The sequence below is a fragment of the Anneissia japonica genome, unplaced genomic scaffold (assembly GCF_011630105.1).
Source record: "Anneissia japonica isolate Jap-2015-1 unplaced genomic scaffold, ASM1163010v1 scaffold472_len315957_cov169, whole genome shotgun sequence".
Classification (NCBI taxonomy): domain Eukaryota; kingdom Metazoa; phylum Echinodermata; class Crinoidea; order Comatulida; family Comatulidae; genus Anneissia; species Anneissia japonica.
In genome coordinates, this window is record NW_022744734.1 from 133,439 (window position 1) to 157,396 (window position 23,958).

General features: G+C 36.3%; 3 protein-coding genes across 3 annotated transcripts in view; 1 reads left to right on the forward strand and 2 right to left on the reverse strand.

The window, feature by feature from the left end:
* LOC117119704 overlaps positions 1-691 on the forward strand; it is a 5,339-nt gene extending 4,648 nt beyond the window's left edge. Inside the window, exon 4 of the mRNA XM_033264538.1 lies at positions 625-691. Coding sequence (XP_033120429.1) covers positions 625-691 — 67 coding nt within the window. The remainder of the gene's footprint in view (positions 1-624) is intronic.
* Positions 580-9,180, reverse strand: LOC117119711 (eukaryotic translation initiation factor 3 subunit K-like). Its single transcript, XM_033264548.1, has 7 exons — positions 9,026-9,180; positions 5,908-6,006; positions 5,012-5,132; positions 4,380-4,454; positions 3,547-3,613; positions 3,133-3,336; positions 580-2,139 (listed from the first exon to the last, which is right to left on the reverse strand). Exons 1-7 carry the CDS (start codon positions 9,082-9,084, stop codon positions 2,108-2,110), a joined length of 657 nt encoding a protein of 218 aa, XP_033120439.1. The 5' UTR covers positions 9,085-9,180; the 3' UTR covers positions 580-2,107.
* A 5,302-nt stretch (positions 9,181-14,482) lies between these two features.
* LOC117119715 (interferon alpha-inducible protein 27-like protein 2A) lies at positions 14,483-18,301 on the reverse strand. Its single transcript, XM_033264559.1, has 2 exons — positions 18,176-18,301; positions 14,483-16,655 (listed from the first exon to the last, which is right to left on the reverse strand). Exon 2 carries the CDS (start codon positions 16,653-16,655, stop codon positions 16,233-16,235), a length of 423 nt encoding a protein of 140 aa, XP_033120450.1. The 5' UTR covers positions 18,176-18,301; the 3' UTR covers positions 14,483-16,232.
* Between the last annotated feature and the right edge of the window lie 5,657 nt (positions 18,302-23,958).

The window sequence follows — 23,958 nt, forward strand, 5'->3', positions numbered from 1 at the left end:
GAGTGCCACTGTAAAAAAAGTGGAAGTTAAATAAAATATTATTATTAAGTAAATTACCAGTACTAAACAGTCCAACTTAAATTCATAGCGATTTTATAGTAACTTTACTTTTGATTGGTTTTTTTTTGTTTTTTTTTTAATTAAAACCTTTGTTTATTGTTTGACCTAGATTTCTTTGACGCAATTCAGAGGAACGTCAAATTTTATCATTTTTATTAATGAATAAAGCAAAATGCAGTAGAACCACTCATTTGATACACTTTTATCAAGGGGGAACTTTCCGCGAAACGAGGAGAAATACATCACAAACTATTTCTTAAATGTTTTAAACAGTCCATTAAACCGTAATTCAATATCATAATGTTTAAACTTTTCATAAAGTTGAAAATTGACATAAAACCTGATCAATTTTTATAGAATCCTAAAATATAATAAGCTTTTACTACTACAATTTAATCATATGCCACTTGATTTGATTTGTGAAATTATTTTTCATAGTATACAAAATAAATCGTTATTAAATCGTGCTAGTGTGAAAATTCTCTTATTTTCTATATGAACAATAAAACGCATTTCAGATTAGGATTTTCTCAATTTTATTGACATAATTTGTACCTTATAAAGAATGTGCGATAAGGTACCAGAAGCTGGTACAGCAAGACCAGGTGTGGCGCTCCAGCTTGGTGGGTAAGATGTTTTTTCCAAAACGTAGTACCCTGAGTTCAAATACTAACATAAGGGATTTTTTCATGACTAAAAAAAAGCAACATAACTCCTAACCATAAACACTCAAATAAGCGACGCCCTTGAATAAGCACTGCACCAAACCCGATTTTTTGCGCTAAGCACCGCTCTTGCAGCACTTAATCGAGAGTAAATATTACCATGTGTGTAAAGAAACACTTTGAGAAAAAGGTTTTTGAATTCAATGTATACAGTGCTAAAATGAATAAATAACACAATGGACACAAGACACAAGGATTTCTTTATGAACATTTACTTACGATGACAAAGGACCTATGATATGCCAACTGAACTACAGGAACATGTGAGATAGGTAACATGAAAACGGGCATGGAAAGCGCTATGCCAATATTTTTTAATAAGTGCTGCTCTCGAATAAGCGCCACACTAAAGCCTCCAAAAAAGCGCTGAAGTGCTTATTTGAGCATTTATGGTAGCCTTCATACTGAAGAGTTTTTCACTTTCATCCAACATACGCTGGAGCACTATGGGTCGGCAGCACACAGTCTCATCAGACATCACCCTTCATTTAACCTGTTGAACTACTTCTGGCGCCACCACTGGATGTGATGCACAAGAGGGAAACTGTCGCTGCACTGGCCAAGCACTCCCACAAGAGTGCCACTCATTGGTGAGAATAAAATCACTTCTATATTCATTGTGCCTACTTATAATTTAAGGAATTTCTTGGAGCCAATATTTTTCAAAAGTTACTAGTAGAAAATGAATAGCATATGCCTGCCTGATTCATAAAATTGATAGAATTGACTAAAGATATTTATGGTTGGGTTATTAACACTCTGCCCGCCAAACACGGGATCTCCGTGTTTGGTAATGTAACGCTTGACCGCCAAAAACGGAAATCTCCGAATTTCAGGTTTTATTTTACGGAATTCGATAGATGGGGTAATTAGCGACATGTATTAACAATTTGAACACTATACAGTCTGGATCATCAGTATTTCACTATTTGTTTGTTTACATTAAGCGTAGCAGTAGTGATGTAACTTTCACAAAATCGCGATTATCTCAGCTTAGTTGTAATAAATTGCATAAATCTCTAAAAGTGAGTCATTTTCATCATACTGTTACGGAATAAAGGATAAAGTGTTTGGTATCATTGTAAAGCTAAGATGTTTGTAGTTATTGTAGTATTCATTACATGTCAATCTGATCACATACGCACTATCAACGAGCCTCGGAAAAGTGTTAAAATTCGCTAAAAGGTCTAGCGTTTTCTGATACTAGTTTTTCAAACCCCTGGCGGTCAGAGTGTTAATAAATAATTTTCCATGTCCTATACACAAAAACGAGAGTCCATTTCTTGATGAGTTGCTTCCGATCTTAGCACAATGAAGGAGATTCATGGAGTGTGTGCCATTATGCTAGCAACACCTAAATAGAGAAAAACAAAATCAAGCAGTTAGTATTGCAGTTTTTGGTATTGAAAAGGTACTATTTATCTTTCAACTCAAGTGAATAATTGAAAGATTGAACACTTAATAGAGACAGTAAAGTTAAACTTGCCTAAGTCAACTTTGCCCAACTGGAATAAATTGTAAGTCAATCTTATCTTGCATTCCAAAATTATTGTGTTTTCTTAAATTAATTAAAATCTGGATTCGTCATAGGCAAGTTCAACTGTATAATTCAAAGTAAATATAAAATGGTAGAAACCTTTTTTTTTTACTGTTAATAAACCAGGCGTCTTAGAGTTAGACACTAGATTCGTATTACTAAAGCTGTGCATATTGCTTTAGTCTAGTTAGTAGAGCAACAGCACAGCAACTGGAAGGTCATGTTCCAATAAGGACGATACGCTTTCCTTCAAAATTTACTATTACTCGGTGTACTATTGACAACAACAAATTTTGAATCAGTATGGTTAAAATTGGAAGGCCTAAAGAATGATAAACCTGAAACTGATGCAATTACTCAGACAAAATTAAAGGGTAAAGGTAGTTAAACTTGTAGCGGCCAGATAATGCAAAGCTATGAGGGGGATCACCACTCCTTAAAGGGAGTCATTTTACCTTTTCAGCAAAAATGTGGTACCCATTTACACTCTTGGTTAAAGCGACCTCCACAGCAACCGCTGCACCAACCACTTCCATAAAATTAAAATCGATTCATAATTTATTTTTTCAACAACAATTTTACAACATTTTATTATTATTTGTTATCCCTTGTTTGCACAACAAATGCTCATAAAAATGCTGATTTAACAATTAAAAAATTTTTTTTATAGACTTTTGATTAATAATTAGTTCACAGAGTATATTTTATCCTCTAAAAATTTAGCCACATTCTCTCCCACACCTGTTGCTCCTCATCTGATTGTACACTTAATATTGTACAAAAATTTAAGGGAATTTTAAATTTACTTACTCTCGAAGTCTATTTTTTCTGTGATGTTTTTTGTCTTTACAATTTCGTCCTGGTTAGTTATAAACACCTTTCCATCGTCTTGAAGTCTCCAGCCATATTTTGTCATCCACTGTTCCAGTTCTCGATCGGTCAAGTCTCCTAATAATTGGGCCAGTAGCCGCTTGCTTATGGTCTGATATGTGATCTTAAGCACATGACAGATAACTACACAAGTAAACATAGGTTATTTATAAATGTTTTATATATTCAGATACATTTTTTAAATTTCTTCTACCTTACATTGAATCGAACAACAGGGGCTCATGCTTAAATATGGTCATGATCACATCACATCATGAGCATACAACAGACAGTTTATCATTAAAGCAGTAACTTGCTATACTACTGTACATAACTGTTGTTAATAATACATACATTTTCGAATTGAATCTTCAAAACCCACGATTCCAACTACAATGTCTTCTAAATCAACAAGCTCATTCTATAACAAAGCAAAATCAATGTTTTATATATGTTAAACACATTGGAATTGAATAATGAAAAATCATAATACAATTTTCTCAATTGTTGTTATTAATATAAAAACAAAGGAAACATTTTTCAGTAAAGCCCCATTTCCATAGAATCGCTCATTCTGTCAGTGACAGTTGATGGGAAGGTTGAACCTGATTCAACTTCGCCAGTTGCATTCCAGACTAATCAGGGTGCAATGCTAGCTTCCCTGACGTAATTGGGAAGGCACCCCGATTCATCTGCAACGCAATCAGCAAAGTTGAAACAAGTTCAACTGTCCCGAAAACTGTTGGTGATTGTCGCCGCTAGGGTGAGCGATTCTATGGTAACCGAGCTTCAGCATTAATTTTGTCGGTAATGAAAGCCATATTTCTATACATTAAAAATGTATATGATCGATGTCCCCATCGTATCATTATTATTATTGTTAATTACATTACTTGGAGGTGAAAGTGTAGCGAACTATACACTTAAATGTTACCATCATTACTAATTCTATAATCATTATTATCATCATTAATACTGTATAATATAATCAAAATCATTATCATCATTACTACTATTTTATTAAATGTTTACTAGATGGTTATATAGTATCAACATTTATTCAATAATGTAAATAATAAAGTAATAAAGTTTCCGTAATTATCATCCTTATTACTATAATTATTAATTTAATTATTATCAACATTTATTCCATATTGTAAGTTCCATATTAGCAATATGTAACTTACCCAGAACTTCTGAAATTCGCAGGTCTCTAACAGTAAATGTAGGTACAGAATACTTTTTAATTGGGGCTCCTGTTGCTGGAAATTAGCTAAGGGTATATTTATAAAATGTTGAATTTATATTACAGTATTAAAGTAACAAAAACTGCTAAACTTTGGACAACTTAATTGAAGTGTTAGGTGAACTGAAGAACAAATTAAAACTTATAATGTGATTTACCCTAATATACTACTATAACCTCTCAACCAAGAGATCCATATTGTGGTAAGACCTCACATGTTATACCGTACTCAACAACAACTTCCCGAGTCACTATGTGTATGACCTTGCTTACGTAGTGTGGTAGAAGGATTCACAGGTAAGATACCCAACATGGGCCATGACGTAAATGCTTCTTCTGCAGACAGGCAAGGGCTGAAATGGACCAGTACACTGGGCTAACCCCCTATTCTTCTCGAAGGATGTACTGTGTTCTTTAAAGCGCACAAGCCAATTGTGTACACTGGACCTACACAACCATAGGCGAGTGTAGCATTCGAACCAGCGCCGATATTATGGCTGTATGTCACGGTTCCCCTGTCTTAACCGCTCGACCAATCAACTCACCTACTTAACAGCTAATGAAAAAGGATACATGAGACTCATCAATGAGACACTTGCACAAAATGAAGTCAGTATGTGGGAGATTGGTCAGTGCCTTTAACAGAATCTGTTGAGATACATGTAGTTGGAAGTGCATCGGGTTAAGCTGGTACCTGACAATGAAATAAATCAAATTAGTAAAGGATATACGAAATATGAAATACTTTATTGCAATTTTCATCAAACTATATAATATAGTAAGGAATCAAATTGAAGTTGGACATTTAGTAATACAAAACTTTCCAAAATGGATTTTAAAATATACGTACACCAATACAAACAGAAAAATGGGTGATATAGGCAAATTCTGATATACTGATAAATTTAAGCCTAAATAAGTTTAATTTATTCTACTTACAATTAAAAAAACAATAAATCAGAAACACAAAGACAAGTGAAATTGAGAGATTAAAAAGGAAAATTACTGGAAAATTACTTAAAAATTATTATTAATGATATTATTTTATAATAAAAAAATAATACAGGTTAGTAGAATGGTAGGCACATAACTTGATATTAAAGCTTTAGTTCAATTATATAGATCTACCATTGACTCTAGTTGTTATTTTCAATTTCATTTCTTATTCTTAATCCATAACTTCACATGTTGAAAGTCAATTTTGTAGGCGCTACTTCAGAAAAATTGGGCAAACTCTTGAAGTACTTTCACTAAATGGCAGATGTAATTTGAATTATTTCTTCTATATGCATGAATTCAATTTTTGATAGAAATTTTATATTATTTTTTTTCTACTCTCTGGAATTATGACATTGCATTTTTAAACTTCAGGTCTCAGTTGATATTAATATTTATTATCTTTATTTAAACATAAACTTAATTATCATGCTTAAATTTTTGTGAAATATTTTCAAATGTACTGTACTTACAATTTCAAGACAGCTAAATTAGCTTCTAAGTCGTATGAGTTTTCTCTTGTTTGTATTTCTACATATCTTTCAAGTTTTGCTAGATTTTCTGGATTATATCTTTAAAATATAAAAAAAAAAATCTTATTCAACCTTAAAACACAGCCTTCACCAGAATGCTAGTGGTTTCAGCTAGTATGCCTTTCTAGAGGGCCAAGTCTAGGACTACAGATGGATCTCTCATTAGCAAGTGATGTTCAATCAATAACATAAGCTTATCGCAAACAAACCAATATTCGGACACCCTAAAATGGTGTAGATATGTTGGACAATTGTCGGAGCTATACTAAGCCTACTCTAAAATGCTGGGGGTGTTTGCATCAAGACAGTGTGACAGGACATTATAGTCGCTTGAGGGAAATCAGGGTTAAAGCTCGTTCGCGCATTATATAGAGTGTGTTGCAGTTGTATTTAATCCTGCTTAAAGCCAATAAAATTAATTATTATATCATCCCCAGCAAGGTTGATTATTTAATTTCAAATGAGTAATGCTTTGAGATGGATTAGATTGTCCCTAAACCACAAGACGATCTGCCTTGAACGGCAGCAAAGTGTCTGAGTGAGTGTATCGGTTGGACAGAAGATTCATGCAGGATACCACTGCAGACGTTCTAAGCCCCTAGACCTAAAAAATTCGAAGAAGGGAGAATTTGCAGGTGAAGGACACCCTCATTCCCACCATTTAGTGAAAAGCGCTCTCAACGTTTAAATATTCTGATTGCAGTAACATCTTTCGAGGTGTATAAATATAATTTATAAGGGTTTTATAAGGGTAAATAGAAAAATGTATTAGATTATCACTCCTGCCCATGTCCAAAATTCATAAAATATTGATGCAGAAAAAAAAAAATTTTTTTTGCCACATCAATTATTTAACAGCATAAAAATAAAAATGCAATTTTGTGACTTCAAATACATTTTCTTTGAAAAAACTATAAAATTAAACCAGTTTTTTATACAATATTTACTATTACAGGCCAAATACAGTATAAACAGTCCCTCGTCGATAAAAACAAAAGCAAAATAATCTATAAAAAAAAAAAACCGCCCTCCCTTTCCATTCATGTGGCCTAGTAATTTCGGATACTAAGTTTTTTTCCAAGAGACCGGGCAATAGCATGTAAATTCGATCGAATCGGGAGGGTTAGAACCTATGCCACCGTTGTATTGTATTGTGTATTGTGGCCTGGGGGGGGGGGAAGGGCCTCCAAGGACCATTGAACTGCAAACCGGTCGAGAACGTTGATGGTATGATAACAATTCTCGCCAAGAAAGTTTGATTTACTATCTTTCATCAAATATTACAAATGTAAAATAAATAAAACAAAGTATAATAAATATGAAAATTAAAATATGATTTTGCAAATATATCTTAAAAAATATGAAAATACAAAGGCTAACACAATGCTAAATTTTACTTTTGTCTGCTGTTAGTTTATACACAATGTTAACATTACGCTGTGGCTAGAGATACGGTACCGTATCGGAACTTCCGATTGCTAAAGGTACGGTAAATGATATTACGTCATGATTAGCCAATAGAAATGCCGATACATGCGCGACGTCATTCAGTGCACTGCTGCTGCAAGAGTAGTGAGTGTGTGTTTTATTTAGCACTGCGATCGAAGATAAGAAATGTCGTTCGTTCGCGGGTGTTGTTGACAAGCTGTGATTAATATTCTGTAGCCCGAGGCCCTATAGCAAATAAAAAGAATAGCAGTTTTGCTAGATTTGGTGACATCAAGCGACTGAGTAAACTATTTTAATAGTAGAAGCCAGGCCTAGCCTTAGCTACCCTTGCTACTTTACTGTGCATACTAATTCCCTGTAGTATACGCACTGTCCTACACACTACAAATAAAGTTTACTCTCACTGATAATTACAATCACCATGTTGCTTGGTTGGCTATTTCAATCAGCAATATTAACTAGTGCCTACTACTCTATAAGCTTAGGCTAGGCTCCCAGTAGTAGCACTTACAGCCCTAAGCCTAGCCTAGTAGTAGTACTGTACACATAAGCACTGCATAGGCCCCCTAGGCGGGTATTCGGCCTAAGTAGACCATTCTCTATGGTAGACCATAAAATACGCAAGAATAACAGAAAAGGACTTTAAACCCAAACCTTGTGATAAGCCCAATCGAAGTACATGAAATGGGCCTATTATGACATAAATTTGATCGTAACTGTTCGCGCCCGTTTCTCATGATCGCGACGTCGACTTTGCAAAAAAACCAAATAGAGTCGGTCATTTCTATTGGCTAATCATGACGTAATATCATTTACAGTACCTTCAGCAATTGGAAGTTCCGATACGGTACCGTATCTCTAGCCACGGCGTTAACATTAAGGCAGTGTTTATTATGCAGGTGCCAGCAAATATTAAAAACTAACCTACGACATCAAGAAATAAAGTTTACTGTCGGCAAAGGCTGGCCTAGCTCGAGGTAAAGACCAAAAACTAGGCACCTACATATGCCTACTATATAACTATAATTAGGATGTTCCCTTCCCATTGATGCTCGAGTAATACTAATGGCTGATTTTTCACAGGAATATAGAAACGCAGGGCAGTTGTTTAAATGCAAGTTATGTTCATGCACATGGGAATCCCCGGTAACAATCCCAGTCAAAACAACAACAAAAATGTTTATTATGCCGGCACCGGACAATATGTTGGCACATTGTCCGGTGCCGGCATAATAAACACATCCTAACAACATTAATTAGGCCCAGGCCTATATACTGTAGCTATAATAGGCTAGTAGTATAGTAATTGTACTGTATTTATCTTTTTATTCTAACTTTTAATTAAAAAGACACTTTATAGAACAACAGCCTAGATGTGTTGTAGGCATACATCAAGCAAGCCGGTATTTTAAAATAGTCTTGGCCTCTAGAATTGTCGGGCCAGCCACCTAGCCTAGCCCCTCACTTGGGTAGCTAGGCTGGCCTTGCTGGCTGACCAGCCTGGCGGCCTAGGCCCCTCCTACCAAGAAGTTGGCCTAGACTTTTATCATCTAATTTCAATACATTTTGTACATGTGATGCGTTTAAATTCGATATCAGATTCCTCTACCTATCAATGCCTTTCAGTAAAGAAGAAACAGTAGCTCTTGCATCATCAGCAGAAGACATGTTTTAAACAAGTCTGGAATCCTCTCCACGTTTTTCCACTCTCGTGTCGCTAGCACCACTCTGTTTCTCTCTAAAAATGCTGCTTAACAGCATGACTTAAACATCCGGCCGCCGTTTATGTGTTGGATTTCTCCCAGATCGCACAATTTTCTTTCTAGTCATGTGATGTCATCATGACCATATTTAGGCATGCTACATGTTAAATTTTTGAGCGACGCCCGCCCGCCCATTCCCACTTGCTCTCGTCGGGGTTTCTTTGTGACCCCCCCGGGGCTGTCTCTTATACACATCTATCCCCCGTCGGGCAATTAAAAGTGCTGGCGAGTGGCGGCTCTAGGATAGAATAAGCTGTCAGACAGTGGGACTCTCGGTGCTAGCTCGTAGGCCAAATCTGGGTAAGGCCTCCCATTCAACTCCTATTCAGTTGGAACCGCTGGATGGTCGGAATATGGCACTCTTAGCAGGGAGATGTAAAATCTGCACAGACCGTGATGCTTATAGCATTCCAATGATTTTTTTTTTTTCTTTTTTTATTTTTTTCATTTCAAATTTATAAATGAATGGTTGGGTAGGCCTAAGGCGGATCCGAAACAGACTGTTGCAATCTGGCCGCGCCCGAGTCCACACATGTCCAATTCTCAATTAAACGCCAATGTTATAAATTAAATCAATAAATTTATTAGGCCACACCGAATTGTTTTTTTTTTTTCTTTCTTTCTTTTTTAATTGCTGTGCTTAGCAGGACGTAGGCCTTGAGCAGAATCCAAGTGGTTAAAGAGGCAAATTGTGTTGCTGCCGGGTCCTTCTAGATGGCAGGAAATTCCCCATTTTTAATTTAATTTTCAAAACTTTATGGGCCTGGGCCCTTGAATCCGCCTATGTACTCGCATATGGGCTGCGAACCTGCGATTATGATGCTGCTGAAGTCTGTGCATTTCATGATTAATCCATTAAACGTCCTGCTTGAATGAGGACGAACGAATTATAGTAATTATTATTATTATTATTATTATGTGTTTACTTTAGTGAGGCCGGGTTTGCAGCTATATTCAAACATTTCGGAGGGTGATTTTCCGTAATTGCTTCATATTGTGTATTTTTAGTAAAGTCATGTTTATTAACAAGTTCTAATCAGGGGTGTATCCAGGATTTTTTGTGGGTGGGTCGTGATCATCATTTTTGGACCTTTTCAGTGGGAGACAGGAAAATCGATTACAGCATCACCAACTTGAAGCAGATGGCAGGCTAAGTTTCAGAATTGGAATTGAGATAGATAGACGTCACGCATTTGACAAGGTCTTTGGACTCATTGCTGGTACTCATCATGCATCAATACTTTTTTATCTAGGCCTATGACATTGTGAAAAGGCCCTAGAAAAAATGTCTGTAAAAAAAGTGGAACTTTGACAATTTTAGAAGGTGGGGGTGGGTTGTACGACCTTCCCTACCCCTCCCCCACCCTTGCGGGGGGGGGGGACGACCTTCCCTACCTTGCATACACTTATCTTGGATTTTCACGTTTGTATTTTGATCTTTCTTATTAGAAGTAGCGTTGGCAAAGAAGTCGTTACGATCGGTTGTTTCATATTATAATCCCTGCAGAGCATAGCAGCTAACGACGGCTTGGTCTTAACCTGAAAACCCTCAAAAGTACCGCATGAGTTGAGGTGTGATTATGTCTACCTCATTGATGTTGTAGTTATGGGGAACTACAGCAGTCGTTCAACAAAATCATCATCGAATGGAAAGCAACCCTGTGTTTTTTCATAACTGCTCCAGTGGCGTATCTAGGGGCGCGGGGGTGGGGGTGGTGCCAGCTAGCGCCCCGTCACGTAATCAACGAGCCTATCACTTCACCTTCGCACTTTGGGGGTTATCCATTCATGGAAAAAAGAACACGTAAGCAACTCAATTTTTTTATGTACGTATACACACATAAATAGGCCTTTTTACTGTAATAAGAATGAGAAAGTTTACCTGGCCGTTTTCAAGAGGGGAAAACCTTGAATTTTGAAGAACTTGAAAGTCATTAAAAGACACCTCAGAAGTGTGGAAAGCTTATTTCCTGCTATCTTAAGGTGGGTTTTTTTTTTTTTTACTGAATTCGTAATAAAAAATAAAAAGAATTAAACGGTAATTCAAGTTCTATTTCCGGACCTCCAAAGGTAAAATACTGAAATTTTCATCAGCACACACCCTAGGGCCGTAGACACCAGTACGGCTGGCCAGGTTTCAATCTGACCACTTTTTGACAGACCACAAGTTAAATTGATTAGGTTTTGAATAGCTACACTACATAGCTAGAAAAAAAAACATAACAACCAGTAAAATTTTGCCCAAGCTCAGTGTTCTTATTTTTTTGGCCGATTTCAGGCTCAAAATGTTCTTATTTTGTTATTATTTTACACACCTTTCAAACATAGAAAAGTATTATTGTACAGTAGTATACTTACTGTACTCCAATGTAGATAGAAATGGCCCAGAAAAATGGCCCCTGAAAAAAGGCCCCGGTAAAAATGGCCCCAGAAGAAAAGGCCAGGTAAAAATGGCCCCAAATGACAGGTACACCTTTATTGTATTGTATTATAGAGGGTACAGTATTACATAGACACAACTTCTGCACATAAGGTGCAGATAAAAATGTTTTGGTTTTTCTATTAAAAAAAAAATAAGAAAACCTTATTTGACATTTTTATCTCAGCCTCAATTTGTTCTTATTTTTATTCTTAATTTTTTTTTTTTTTTGCAATTTCAGCCTCAGTGTTCCTATGAAATGTGTTCTTGTGAAAAACAAAGTGTAAATTCCACCTGTATGTTTAGACTTAACCTAGTCTTCTTGACATAACTCAGGAACCACAAGTCTGTGAACTCTGTGGTGAATAGTTAATGCTAGTTCACATTATGTTCTTCCCTTTGGTGTAAGATTAATGATTATGATTAAGAAAATATGCATTTTTTTCTTCAGTTGAAATTCAGTGTCCATGTGGGCTTAGCTTTTATCCAATTAAATTAGAACAATTACTACACACAGTGAGCTTTTGCAGAAAATCAGACTTCAGGTTCCATTATACACTTGCCTAGAGTTTACCCTGAATAACACAGATGGGTTGCCATGGTAGGCGGGGGTCATGAGAAGAGAGTTACTTTTTCTGTCGCTGGAAAACACATTTTAGTGTAATATGAACCCATAAAATAATATTAGTTCAGACATTTATTTATGTGTCTGTGGAAAATATAACAAATTAATAATCCATATTCATCATAGCCCCCGATATTAGTTTAAAACATTTTTCAGGGGCGGATCCAGAGATGTCCAAAAGGAGGGGGGGGGGGGAGTTGGACCGATAGAGAAAACACTGTCCTCCTGGGTCCGGGGCATCCCCCGAGAATTTTTGTGTTCTAGATGCCGAAAATAACATTTGAGGCGTTTAGTCCAATGAAACTGTTTATCATCTTGATACTTTCCGACGAAAATTGACCCTACCAGCGTCATCACGGCGTCCCCACCGATCTATCCAACGTGACGTTTTTATGTGGGTGTTTTATAGATTATTGAGAATGGTAATATCACCGAAAAAATAGATAGAATGACAGTTGAATGACCAAGAAAGACAGCTGAAGACAATATTCGTCATTAGATATTTAGTATAACTTTATTGGGAAAATTAATTCCAAAATCGAGTTGCCGTCCCCGGCGTTATCAGTGACGTCGTATGATTTGTGTGCGATTTTTACCAATCAACCCCTAAGTAAAAAATAGTTGAGCCATGTAGTACCTTACAAATCAATCTAGAAACCTGGTAGTTTGTTGAATGATTATTGGTAGCGTCCCTTCGCTGCCAATAATAGTTTTTTGGCAGTTGCGTCCCCGGTGTCATCGTGAGGGCATGATAAAGGCTGGTTACGATTTGGTGGTACATCGATTGAGTATTTTCATTCATCTGGCCATGTAAGTCAGTGGCGTATCTAGATGTCTTGAAAAGTGGGGGGGGGGGTGCTCGATGATCAGTTGAGGGGTGCTAATTCGCAAAATAAGGTGATTTTAGGTGACTTTTAACTACTTGACCGTGATTTAAAACCAGTGTCAGTATAATCTTAGGTAAGCATGTGTAACATAAGCAAGAAATGAGTCCAATGAAACTGTTTGTCATCTTGATACCTTTCGACGAAAATTGACCCTACCGGCGTCACCACGGCGTTCTGGGCTATCATTTTTTTCTTTTTCTTTCTTTGTTCCCTTTTTTACCTCCTAAAATGGGGGTGGGGAGGCGGGGCCGGGCCTTCCGCCCCACCCCCACCCTAAATCTTCCCCTGTATTTTTATATAAAAAATATTTTAAAACTATATATTAGATTTCTATTACAGAACATTAAAATTCGTGTATGGCCTATACAATGGAAAAATAAATTTATCCCGGGGCCTCTGGCCCCCAGCCTCAGTGCTCGCTTCGCTCGCATTCTGGTCCTCACCACTTCAATTCTCGTGGCTGCCCCTGACCCCCCAACCCCAACTTAAGTTCTAGATACTCCAATGTTGCTGAAAACAATAGTTAATAGAAATATATTTTTATTCGTTTAGTTGTTCATGTGAATGTCTGATAGGTTATTACTTTAAAATAATGCTAAAAACATCCAGTGTCAATGCCAAGATAAACACATGTACGACTGAGCTGAGCGACTCCGAGTTAGTAGTGGTTACGTAACGTTTGTGATGCACTGTATCATGCGGTATAGAAATGGAAGACCATAGTGTAATGGGAATGAACCTCTCTGGTATTGTCTACAGTACAGTCAGTGTAAAAGTGTAAGATATAGGCTATTGCAGATGTAAATTAAGTCCCAATGGTAATGTTCAAAATAAAAGTCAACGAATGAAAGTATGATTGTTTAAAAAATGGTCAAAATTGTATTTTTCTTTCTCACCCTGACCTTCGCCTGGGCGAACTGGGCGAAGGTCTGGATCTGCGCCTGCTACCACCAGCGGACCTACTAAACAACATTTGAGACGCCACCAGCATCGTCCTAGAGATAAACACATGATCCGTATCGTATACATAGTATCGGGTCGAAAAAGATCTATAATATTTTTAATACAGTCGGGAATAAAAGAAAATTTGTTATTTTCTCTTTGTACAGTAATAAAGATTAAATGGAATATTAAATCTTTAAGCAGCAACCTATTTAGGGCAGTATTTGGTCATGAATGTTGCCATCCATACTATTAAAAAAAGGCTGCGATCCAACCAGCTTTGCCACTTGACCCCGCCGGTATTCTTCAGTCTGTACATTTTTGCACACCTCCTCCCCAATGGCTTATAGTATTTTTCTGTTGGTATTTGGTGATTCATAAATCAAAGGTACAGTATCAAATTTATTACTTTAATTAAGCTAAACAAAATACAGGTAACATCTTACAATTACAGTAGACTACAAACGTCAAAATACTCTTATTTATATCCTACCACACAAGTGAAAAAAAAAACAGTATTTCATTCAAATTTAAATTTTGAAAACTTTTGACCAATAAACTTAACATCAAGAGTTTTTTCCTGATCCTTAAAATGAATATCGATGGTTATTCACCTACTATATCCAACATTCTTCACAACACTCCAGTTAGAATGTCCAATGATTTAATGGAATTATTACTGTTACTGTACTTTTACAAATCAATCACAACCATCATAAATTATTTTGGCCCTTAGTCAATATTGATTATTTTCTTTTTCCTAATCGCTGTCATCGAATTCCAATCCATAACCTGCACCCTAATATTTCTAAAGTCCCTGACTATCAAACTCAACAGCTTAACGGTACTCACTATTCATTCTATTGTATCTTGTGCATGCAAAAGCTCAAAACAGTATTGTAACTAAAATGATAACATCTCATTATTTATTCATATCATTTTCATTAAGAAGCAATGTATAATTTTTGTTGTTTTAAATGTTAATTCAGGGAACAATCCTACCGGTACATTAGGGAACGCTTTTTGGCCCCTGAAGTTAATAGGTTTACAGTAGGTAGGTCCTAATATGAGAGCTTTTACGTCAGATGAGGAATTTCAATTTTGAAAAGTGGTATAATAATCGTTGGAGTAAAATAGGACGAGGAATTAATATAAAGTACGGTATAGCATACTGTGATGGCAACTGGAAAGGTCCAACGCCTATAAATAAGAGACAAGTGCCTGAGACTATCATTTTGACCAAAGTCGTGATTATAGCCTTATCACTAGACGATAACGACCCGGCAACGACATATCTATCTTCAACATTGAGCGCATTTGTATCGTGTCAAGTGTACCGACTCTCGCGAATAAGCGCAAAGGGCACTTAAAATATTTTGGCTCTTTTTGAGGAGCGCTTATTCAAACGGGGCGCTATAAAAACAGAAAAACAGAAATTAAGGGGACGCTTATGGAAATAGATGAAAATTGAAGGAGTGCTTATGGGAAATTGGAAAATTCAAGGGGCACTTCATATTTTAATCGAAGATAAGCGAATGGTTTTGCTGAAGAAAAGGTAATCGTCAAGAGAGCATGGCTCTCTTGACGATTCAACAGCAGATGAAATTAGTGGTGGTGTTGGTGGTGGTAGTAAGGTGTTGGCGATCTGCCAATTCAGATTAGCAGGATCATTGCAGGGTTTCTTGCTTAGATACGAGAGTGATGAAGTCAGTTAATTTTTGTTGACTGAAAATGGCCGAACAGTATTTTCATTTTTAGATAGGCCTATTAAATACTAGTAGTTCTAAATCAAAAAATGGTAGCAATAAAACAAGTACGGGATTCTAAAGATACATCAAAACTGAAAATCATGTTATACTTAATGGACTGATGGATAGCTGGACTGACCGACCGACAATGCTAAGATAGATGCGAATAGTTGATGCAAAAATAAGGTTGGTGATGTACTGTACTGTACTGTATGATTGAATTTTTTTTTAGGAATCGAGGGGCGCTTATTCAAACGGGGTGGTTATTCGCGCGAGTATGGTAAATGTAGCTTAATGCCGGCCGAGACGGTTTCAGGCCTACTGTATATTTCTAACAGTAGTACCGGTGGCAACATATTTTACAAGGCTTTAATCTTTTGTTAGTAACTTTAATCACACACGTCTGGTATTCTTATGCTAACAGACCTATGATCAGCATATTTTTAATTTGGGTCTTCCCACTCTGCCTTCTTCAAAGGTACGGTTCCTTTTCTGCTTTCCCTTCTTCTCTTCTTTCTCATTATCTTCTTGTTCCTCTTCATCCTCCCCTTGGTCCTCATGTCCTCCCCTCCTTCCTTCCAGTACATGTTGCCAGAGAATATTTCCACCTCGTACAACTGCAGCGCCTCCAGCGGCAGCAAGAGCTTTGCCTTTCAGACTTAGTCCAACAGCCCCTACCGATTGCAGTAGAGCAACAACACTTCCAGCTGCAATTCCTCCGTTAGCCCAGACTGTAACCGACATGAGTTTGGCTGCAATGGATCCAGATGCAATTCCAGTTCCAGTAAAACCTAATAGAGACGGGCCAAATGTAACAGCTGCAACGCCAGCCAACGCTCCTCCTAGTAAATCCATCTGCAAAAATAAACAATTCTGGAATCGAGTATACAGTAAGACCTGGACCTATTGCTGGGATTTTTTTGGGGGTTTTGTAATCAATATTTTAAAATTTAATGCTATTCGTGTGATGTAGGCCCAGACGATGTTTCAATATTTTAAATGTATGCTGGCTGACAGTACCGTTTTAACCTGCTCCATTAAGTCTTTAATTTTGTCTATAAAGTACAACATGAAGATAGAGGACACCGAACCAAAAGTTCTATTTGGTGAATTTGATAAAGATAAAGAATTTTTTTATTATTATCATTATTATGTTTATTACAATTATAGTTTTACATATAATAGGTATTCTAGGCCCTATTTGTTTATATTATATAGGTTTAATTAGTAGGCCTAATTGGAATAATTGATAATTGTAATTAGCATATGTTGACGGTTGTTGATGGTAATTGTAAGTACCGTAGACCTATGACCTATGGTCTAGCCAAGGCCTAGGCTGGCAGTGGTCTGGTATATTTGCAATGCATCAAGGATTAGTAGGCCTATTGTCTAATGCGCATGTGCATGAGTGTGAAGGAATTTAGTGCTTTATTCGGATTTGAATTCACAACAAAGCTTCATTGCCTAGTTGGTTAAAGCGTTCGCATAGATAGCAGAAGGTCCAGGGTTCGAATCCCGCTGGAGGCACTTACATCAAAGGAGATGTTATATCACCTCTCGGTGTACAATGATATAATAATGTATTGACAAGAGAAACAGATTGTATCGCATTGTCTGGGACAAAATAATTAAACTTAAAATGATCTCACTTCATAAATAAATTATTAGAAATTGATGTTATATGACTTGCGTCATAAATATTAAATCACTGTAATAAAATACAATTAAAAAATAAACATATAAACACTTCAAACATAAGTGTCGTTCTATCCTTTGAATCATAACAGATACAAAATATTTAAAATCTCTTACGAAACTATCACATAATTATTTCGTTTAAAAACATTCATTCATATCAAGTGACGTTCCAATGACATCACAAATGTCAACAGGATTCTTTTTATATAACATGAAGGAATTTTATCCTTGCTCTAAACTATGTAGGTAACTAATGAGATAATACCACGATAGCACCTCTCCGTAGTAACATATCTGTCAATGGCTTTGTGGTCTACACTTCTTCAATTTTTTCTTTGCTTAGACTGGAGCTGGCAAATTCCTTTTAATAACCTGGTTTAAACATCAAACGTGTAATAAACACATCGATGGAGTAAACACGTAGAGTTACACTACCACATTGTAGAAACCAGATCTTCGATTTAAAAAGAAATAAAGGTATATTTTCAAACAAAATAACAAAACGGCGGCTTACAACGAAATATTTTACCATAACCACAGACGCTATATACGAAATAGGTTTAATCCGTATGTGTTCATTGAATAATAGCCTTACCGTCTATCATTATATTAGGCCTACATTAGCATATGGTAATACAGTAATTCCAACACTCAATACCAAAAAACATAAGTCTTACCGACTGCTCTGTCTGATCTTTACTTTGGTGTTAGATTTCAATATAAAGCAAATAAGTTACAAAACAAATTCAGCTCTACCACTACGTCAGCAAAGCTTCCACATTAGAAAGGATGCATCTACAGTGGCTAAGCAAAAGACATTAAAGGAAATTACGAATATCCACGTGATTAATAGTCGTCTGTTTAAACTAGTCATCTGTTAATTGGAGCAGACAATAAAAACGGGAAGCATCCTTTCGGAAATCATTTCAAAATAAAGTATGTTACTGACGGCTACTCTAAATAGCGAAATAAAAGGCTTCGTTGATTGATGAGCCATCAATGAGACTTCTTTCTAACACAGACGGCCGTTTAAATGTTTCTTTATTTCTAATTGGTTTTAATTTTTGATAATAATGATATAGCATTTTAATGATTTTTTGTTTTCAAATTTTTAAATGAATGGTAGTGGGTAAGGCGGATCCGAGACTTCACCTGTTCCAACTCTGGCCGCGCCCTCGAGTCCATGACCAATTCTGAATTAAACGTCACATAATGAAAAACATGATATAGTAATCGTACATATAGTTAGCAAAATTGTTTAATGTCCCTCTCGTTCATGGCATTCGCTGGAAGCTCGAAAATTCAAAATAGTCGCCATATTTGTTTTCAATAATTATATACGACAGAAATGACAAACAAATGTGTTTAAAACATTTTGAAAACTTGACGAAAAATTGAATTCCAGAAATTGTACCTCGATCACATGGCCTAAAATAGGCAAATTAGCATAAGTATACAAATTCGGTGTGAAAATTACATAGGGTATCCGTATCTTGGCAACCATTGGTCCAAGTTTAATTTTCTTTCAAAATATTCAGTATAGGCATGTTTCTATATCTTCTAATGAGACTTTAACTTTTGACACATAATACACCTATACTAGAACCTTAATTGGACCTTTAACCAGTGGCGTATCTAGAAGTCTTCAAATGTCGGTGCTGATTGGGGCGGGGGGAGGGGAAATGGGATCCATGATCAGTTGAGGGGCGCTAATTCGCAAAATAAAGGTGGTTTAAGTGATTTTTAACTACTTGACTGATTTTGGAGGGTCGACGGTGGGGGAGTAATTTTAAAGGTTCGTGACATGGGGTAGGGGGAGAGAAACTTCTGCTATTAAGAACACTATTTAGTATTAATTATCTTAAAATATACTGACAAGTGGCGGAGCCAGGAATTAAAAAGAGAGGGGACACAGGGAGGGACTATGGAAATGAAAGGCCTAGACCACATCAGCCCCAGGTTTAAGTAGGGCATTTTGTTGCTATGGTCCCCCTACATGGCTGGAAATTCCTCATTTTTTATTTAAATTCTTAAAACTTTGAGGGGTTCGTATATCATGACTATGCTGCTGCTGAGGTATTCCTACTAATCCATTAAACGCCCTGCTCCCGAGAAAAGTTAAGAGGACAAATAAAGCATTATAGAATTATTATTAAGATGGTGTTTGTGTTGTGAGGGGTTTGCGGTTATATTCAAACATTTCGGAGGGTTGTTTTCTATGGAACGCCTCCTCTGCCTTCAGTTCACAATCATCATGCAGTCATTACCAATCATCATGCCGTCATTACCAATCACTATGCAGTCATTACCAATCACTATGCAGTCATTACCAATCATCATGCAATCATTACCAATCACCATGCAGTCATTACCAATCACTATGCAGTCATTACCAATCACTATGCAGTACTTACCAATCACTATGCAGTACTTACCAATCACTATGCAGTACTTACTAAACACTATGCAGTACTTACCAAACACTATGCAGTACTTACCAAACACTATGCAGTACTTACCAATTACAATTCAGTAGAATATGCGCAAATTTATACCGCCACCTATAGACAACATTGAATATCACGTGAGGTTTAGACGACGGCTGTACATGCAAGTCTATTCAAACAGTTATTATTTACTCAGTGTAGTACATATCTAGAGTTGCTTTTGTTTCTCACCACCCATCTTACCACCACACTCACTAGGTCTAAGCTAATAGATACCGTAGCCCACATACTTGATTTTTACGAATAATATCTTATCATAAGGCCTATTACAATTAATTTTAACAAGATTAAATTTAGTATTTCAAAATGTGAAAAAATCAGACCTTTTTAAGTCTCTAGTAGTAGTATGCCTAAAGCTATATGCTTTAATATTACTAAAAGGCCTAGCCTAATTTAGTTAACTACAAATAAATAACTCCCATCTTTATTAAATTTCCAAATTATCTCTAATTAAAGTTGGTTTACATTTTCTAAAATTAATCAAAATGCTTACGGTAACACAGCATATAGTTTTATAAAAATAAAAAAACAGGAAGAAAACAAATATTTTAAAGGTTTGCATACTGGAGTACTTTATTTTATGTGTTATTGAAATAATTGCTTGGCGGCAGCGGCAACATACCGTATTTAGCGCAATAGGCTCTAAACATAGAGAAAATATTTTCTCTATGCTCTAAAGAACTACCGGTACTGTAAAGATTTTTTTTTCTTTCTGTTCTTTATTAAACTAAAATATGCTGATGTACCGTAATCACATTATTCCAGTATGTAAACTTGAAAATATTGTATTTAATATAATTGTTTAATATAATATATTGATTGTCTGATAGAAATTAGTGAGTCAGCTCCAACTAAATACTGGAGTAATGATATTTTATGTGTTATTAAATAATTCCTTGTCGGCTGCGGCAACATTCCCGTTACCTTAATAGGCCCTAAAAAACTAACAAAATGTGCTAAGATTTTTTTCTTTCTGTTCATTATTAAACTATATGCTGTGTTACCGTAATCACGTTACTCCGGTATGTAAACCTATAAAATAATTATTTAATATAATTGTTTAATATAACATATTGATTGTCTGATAGAAATTAATGAGTCAACTCCCACTAGCTACTGGAGTAATGATATTTTATGTGTTATTAAATAATTGCTTGGCGGCAGCGGCAGCGGGGTGGCAGGGGGCTTAAGTCCCCCCACCGGACAGGTCAAGCCCTCCCGCCGGACAGAGCGCGTCGGGCAATCAGACCATAAAACATATAAAAATAATCCCACACCAAGCCAACACATGTCTGTCACAGTCTCAGAGTGCCATTTCGGCCATCCAAAGGTTGATATTCTTTTAAAAAAATCTCATTTGGGAAGGCAACCCCCTCCCAACTCCTTCCCCCAGCTCGGGCCTACGATCTCAAGTCCCCCCTGTCGGACAACTTAGCCCCCCAGAAAATATATCCTAGAGCCACCACTGGCTGCGGCGACATACTGTTTACCTCAATAGGTCCTAAAGAACTAATAAACTAAGATTTTGTTCTTTCTGTTCCTTGTTAAACTAAATATAATACCGTAAGCATTTGATTGATTTATTTTAAAAAATTGATAAAGACGGGAGTTTTTTATTTGTAGTTAACTAAACTAGGCTAGGCCAATTAGTAATATGAAAGCATATAGTTGTAGGCATACTACTACAGAGACTAAATTATTTACTTTTTAAAATATTAAATTTTATCTTGTTAAAATCAATTTATAGGCCTAACGTCTGCCCTTTTAATAGGGCTATTAATAAGGCATTATTACAAATCATATATTATTCGTAAAAGTCAAACATGTAGACTAAGTAGCCTAGGCCTAGTGAGTGTGGTGGTAAGATGGGTGGTGAGAAACAAGAAGCAACTCTAGAAGCATAAGTAGTACACTGAGTAAATAATAACTGAATAGACTTGCTTTTACAGCCGTCTACTAAACTTTACGTGATATTCAATTTTATTTATTGACACTTCACCTTTAGAACGGTGGCACACACAACTCTTGTGGCGCGGTCTAACAACAAAAGTAACAACCAATACAAAAACAATTCAATGTTGTCTATAGGTGGCGGTATAAACTTGCGTATATTCTACTGCATTGTAATTGGTAAGTACTGCATTGTATTTGGTAAGTACTGAATAGTGATTGGTAAGTACTGCATAGTGATTGGTAATGACTGCATAGTGATTGGTAATGACTGCATGATGATTGGTAATGACTGCATGATGATTGGTAATGACTGCATAGTGATTGGTAAAGACTGCATGATGATTGGTAATGACTACATGACTATTGTGAACTGAAGGCAGAGGAGGCGTTCCATAGTATGGTTTTCTGTTGCTTCATATTGTTGTCTATTCATTCAGATGAATTCTTTACGCAACCACTCTGTATTCGCAACTGGATTTAAGTCCTGTAACAACAGACAGTTCTAATGGACTTATCTTGTAGGATTTTCACGCGTTTTGATCTTTCATATTAACGTAGGCCAAGAAATTATAATCGGTTGTTTTCCCAAATTATTTTCTGGTGAGGGTATTTACTATTTCCTTTTTACTATGCTATATACTAATGGTTAACAAACTTTTATAAAAGAAGTAAAATTAATCTTTTTAATATATTTCTGCCATTTATTGTCCATGTAAAAATTAATGCTCAATCGGCTAATCTGGTGGTAGCCACTGTGTGTGCGTTGAACCATGGAGGCCTCTAGGTCCCCGGTTCTATTCCCATCGCTGCTACTCCCAATTGTGTTTCAGCTGGAGGGCTGAAATATAAGTTACAACAGCACACCGTTTATCGGATGAGACGTTTAAGCTGTTGGTCCCGTGTGCATTTATGGCCCACGTGCACATTAAAAAACGCAGTACTCTCTTCGGAAAATAGTAGGGGATTGTCTCCCGGTGTACTGCCCAATCACCACCAGAAGGACCTCACTGGAATTTCTTCTAGACATTCGTGGGCTATCCTTGGTGTTTAAATAAACAAATCCAATCCAATCTAATCCAAATAATAATTTTTTTTCATGAGGCTCCAGAATTTGATGAGGGCAGGGACGTGAAACTAGCAATCAATCATGACTGTTGCTGACGAATGCAAGAAATTGTCCTTCGATAAGCTTTTTAAGCGGTATATTAAGAACGTCTGATTGGTGAATTTTATTATTTTATTATTTTTATTGTCCATGGAAAAATTAATGTGTTTTTTGGGGGGTTTTTTTGTTGGAAAAATAGAAAATAGGCCTAGTAAATTTTGTCATGACGCTCCAAAATTTGATAAAGGTGGGGACGTGAAACTAGCAGTTAATTTTATTTGGCCTCATAGTATTTTTGAAATCTAGAGGAAGCTAACGACGTTACAACATCGACAGTAATAGGCAAAATATACAAAATCCCCCAGATCGTCGATGCTGATTAGTTGGTAGTATTATATGCCTTATTATGATGACGAATTCAAGAAATTGTACTTCGATAAGCATTTTAAGCGGTATATTAAGAACTTCTGCTTGGTGGATTTAGTCGCTTACAACTTCAGATTCTGATTGTAGTCGTTCAACAAATTCATCATCAAATAGAAAGAAACCCTGTGTGTTTTCATATAACTAAGAACTGCCCAAGTGCCGTGTGCAGGGCAGTTGGGTGATACACATCTAGATGTGTATAAGAGACAGATTTTGATCAGATAGTGAGTATGATGAATGGTGAGTTAATACTGTTTCAAGTGTTCTTCAGTTTGTCCTTTCTTGCACACCTCCTCCCCAATGGCACTCTTATTTATATCCTATCACACAAGTACAAGTACAACTGTAGATCAAAACAATATTTCATTCAAATTTAAATTTTTGACAACTTTTGACCAATGAACTTAAAATCAAACCATCATCGTTTGCTTGATGATTTTGGCAAATTTCGACCAATAAAGTTAATATC

Coding starts and splice junctions, on each gene's coding strand:
- LOC117119711 (XM_033264548.1), bottom strand. CDS start 9,084: ATGTCTTCTGCTGATGATGCAAGAGCTACTGTTTCTTCTTTACTGAAA. Junction 6,007..9,025: donor TTACTGAAAGGCATTGATAG/GTAGAGGAATCT, acceptor TATATTTTAAAG/ATATAATCCAGAAAATCTAG. Junction 3,614..4,379: donor GCGAATTTCAGAAGTTCTGG/GTAAGTTACATA, acceptor GCTTTGTTATAG/AATGAGCTTGTTGATTTAGA.
- LOC117119715 (XM_033264559.1), bottom strand. CDS start 16,655: ATGGATTTACTAGGAGGAGCGTTGGCTGGCGTTGCAGCTGTTACATTT.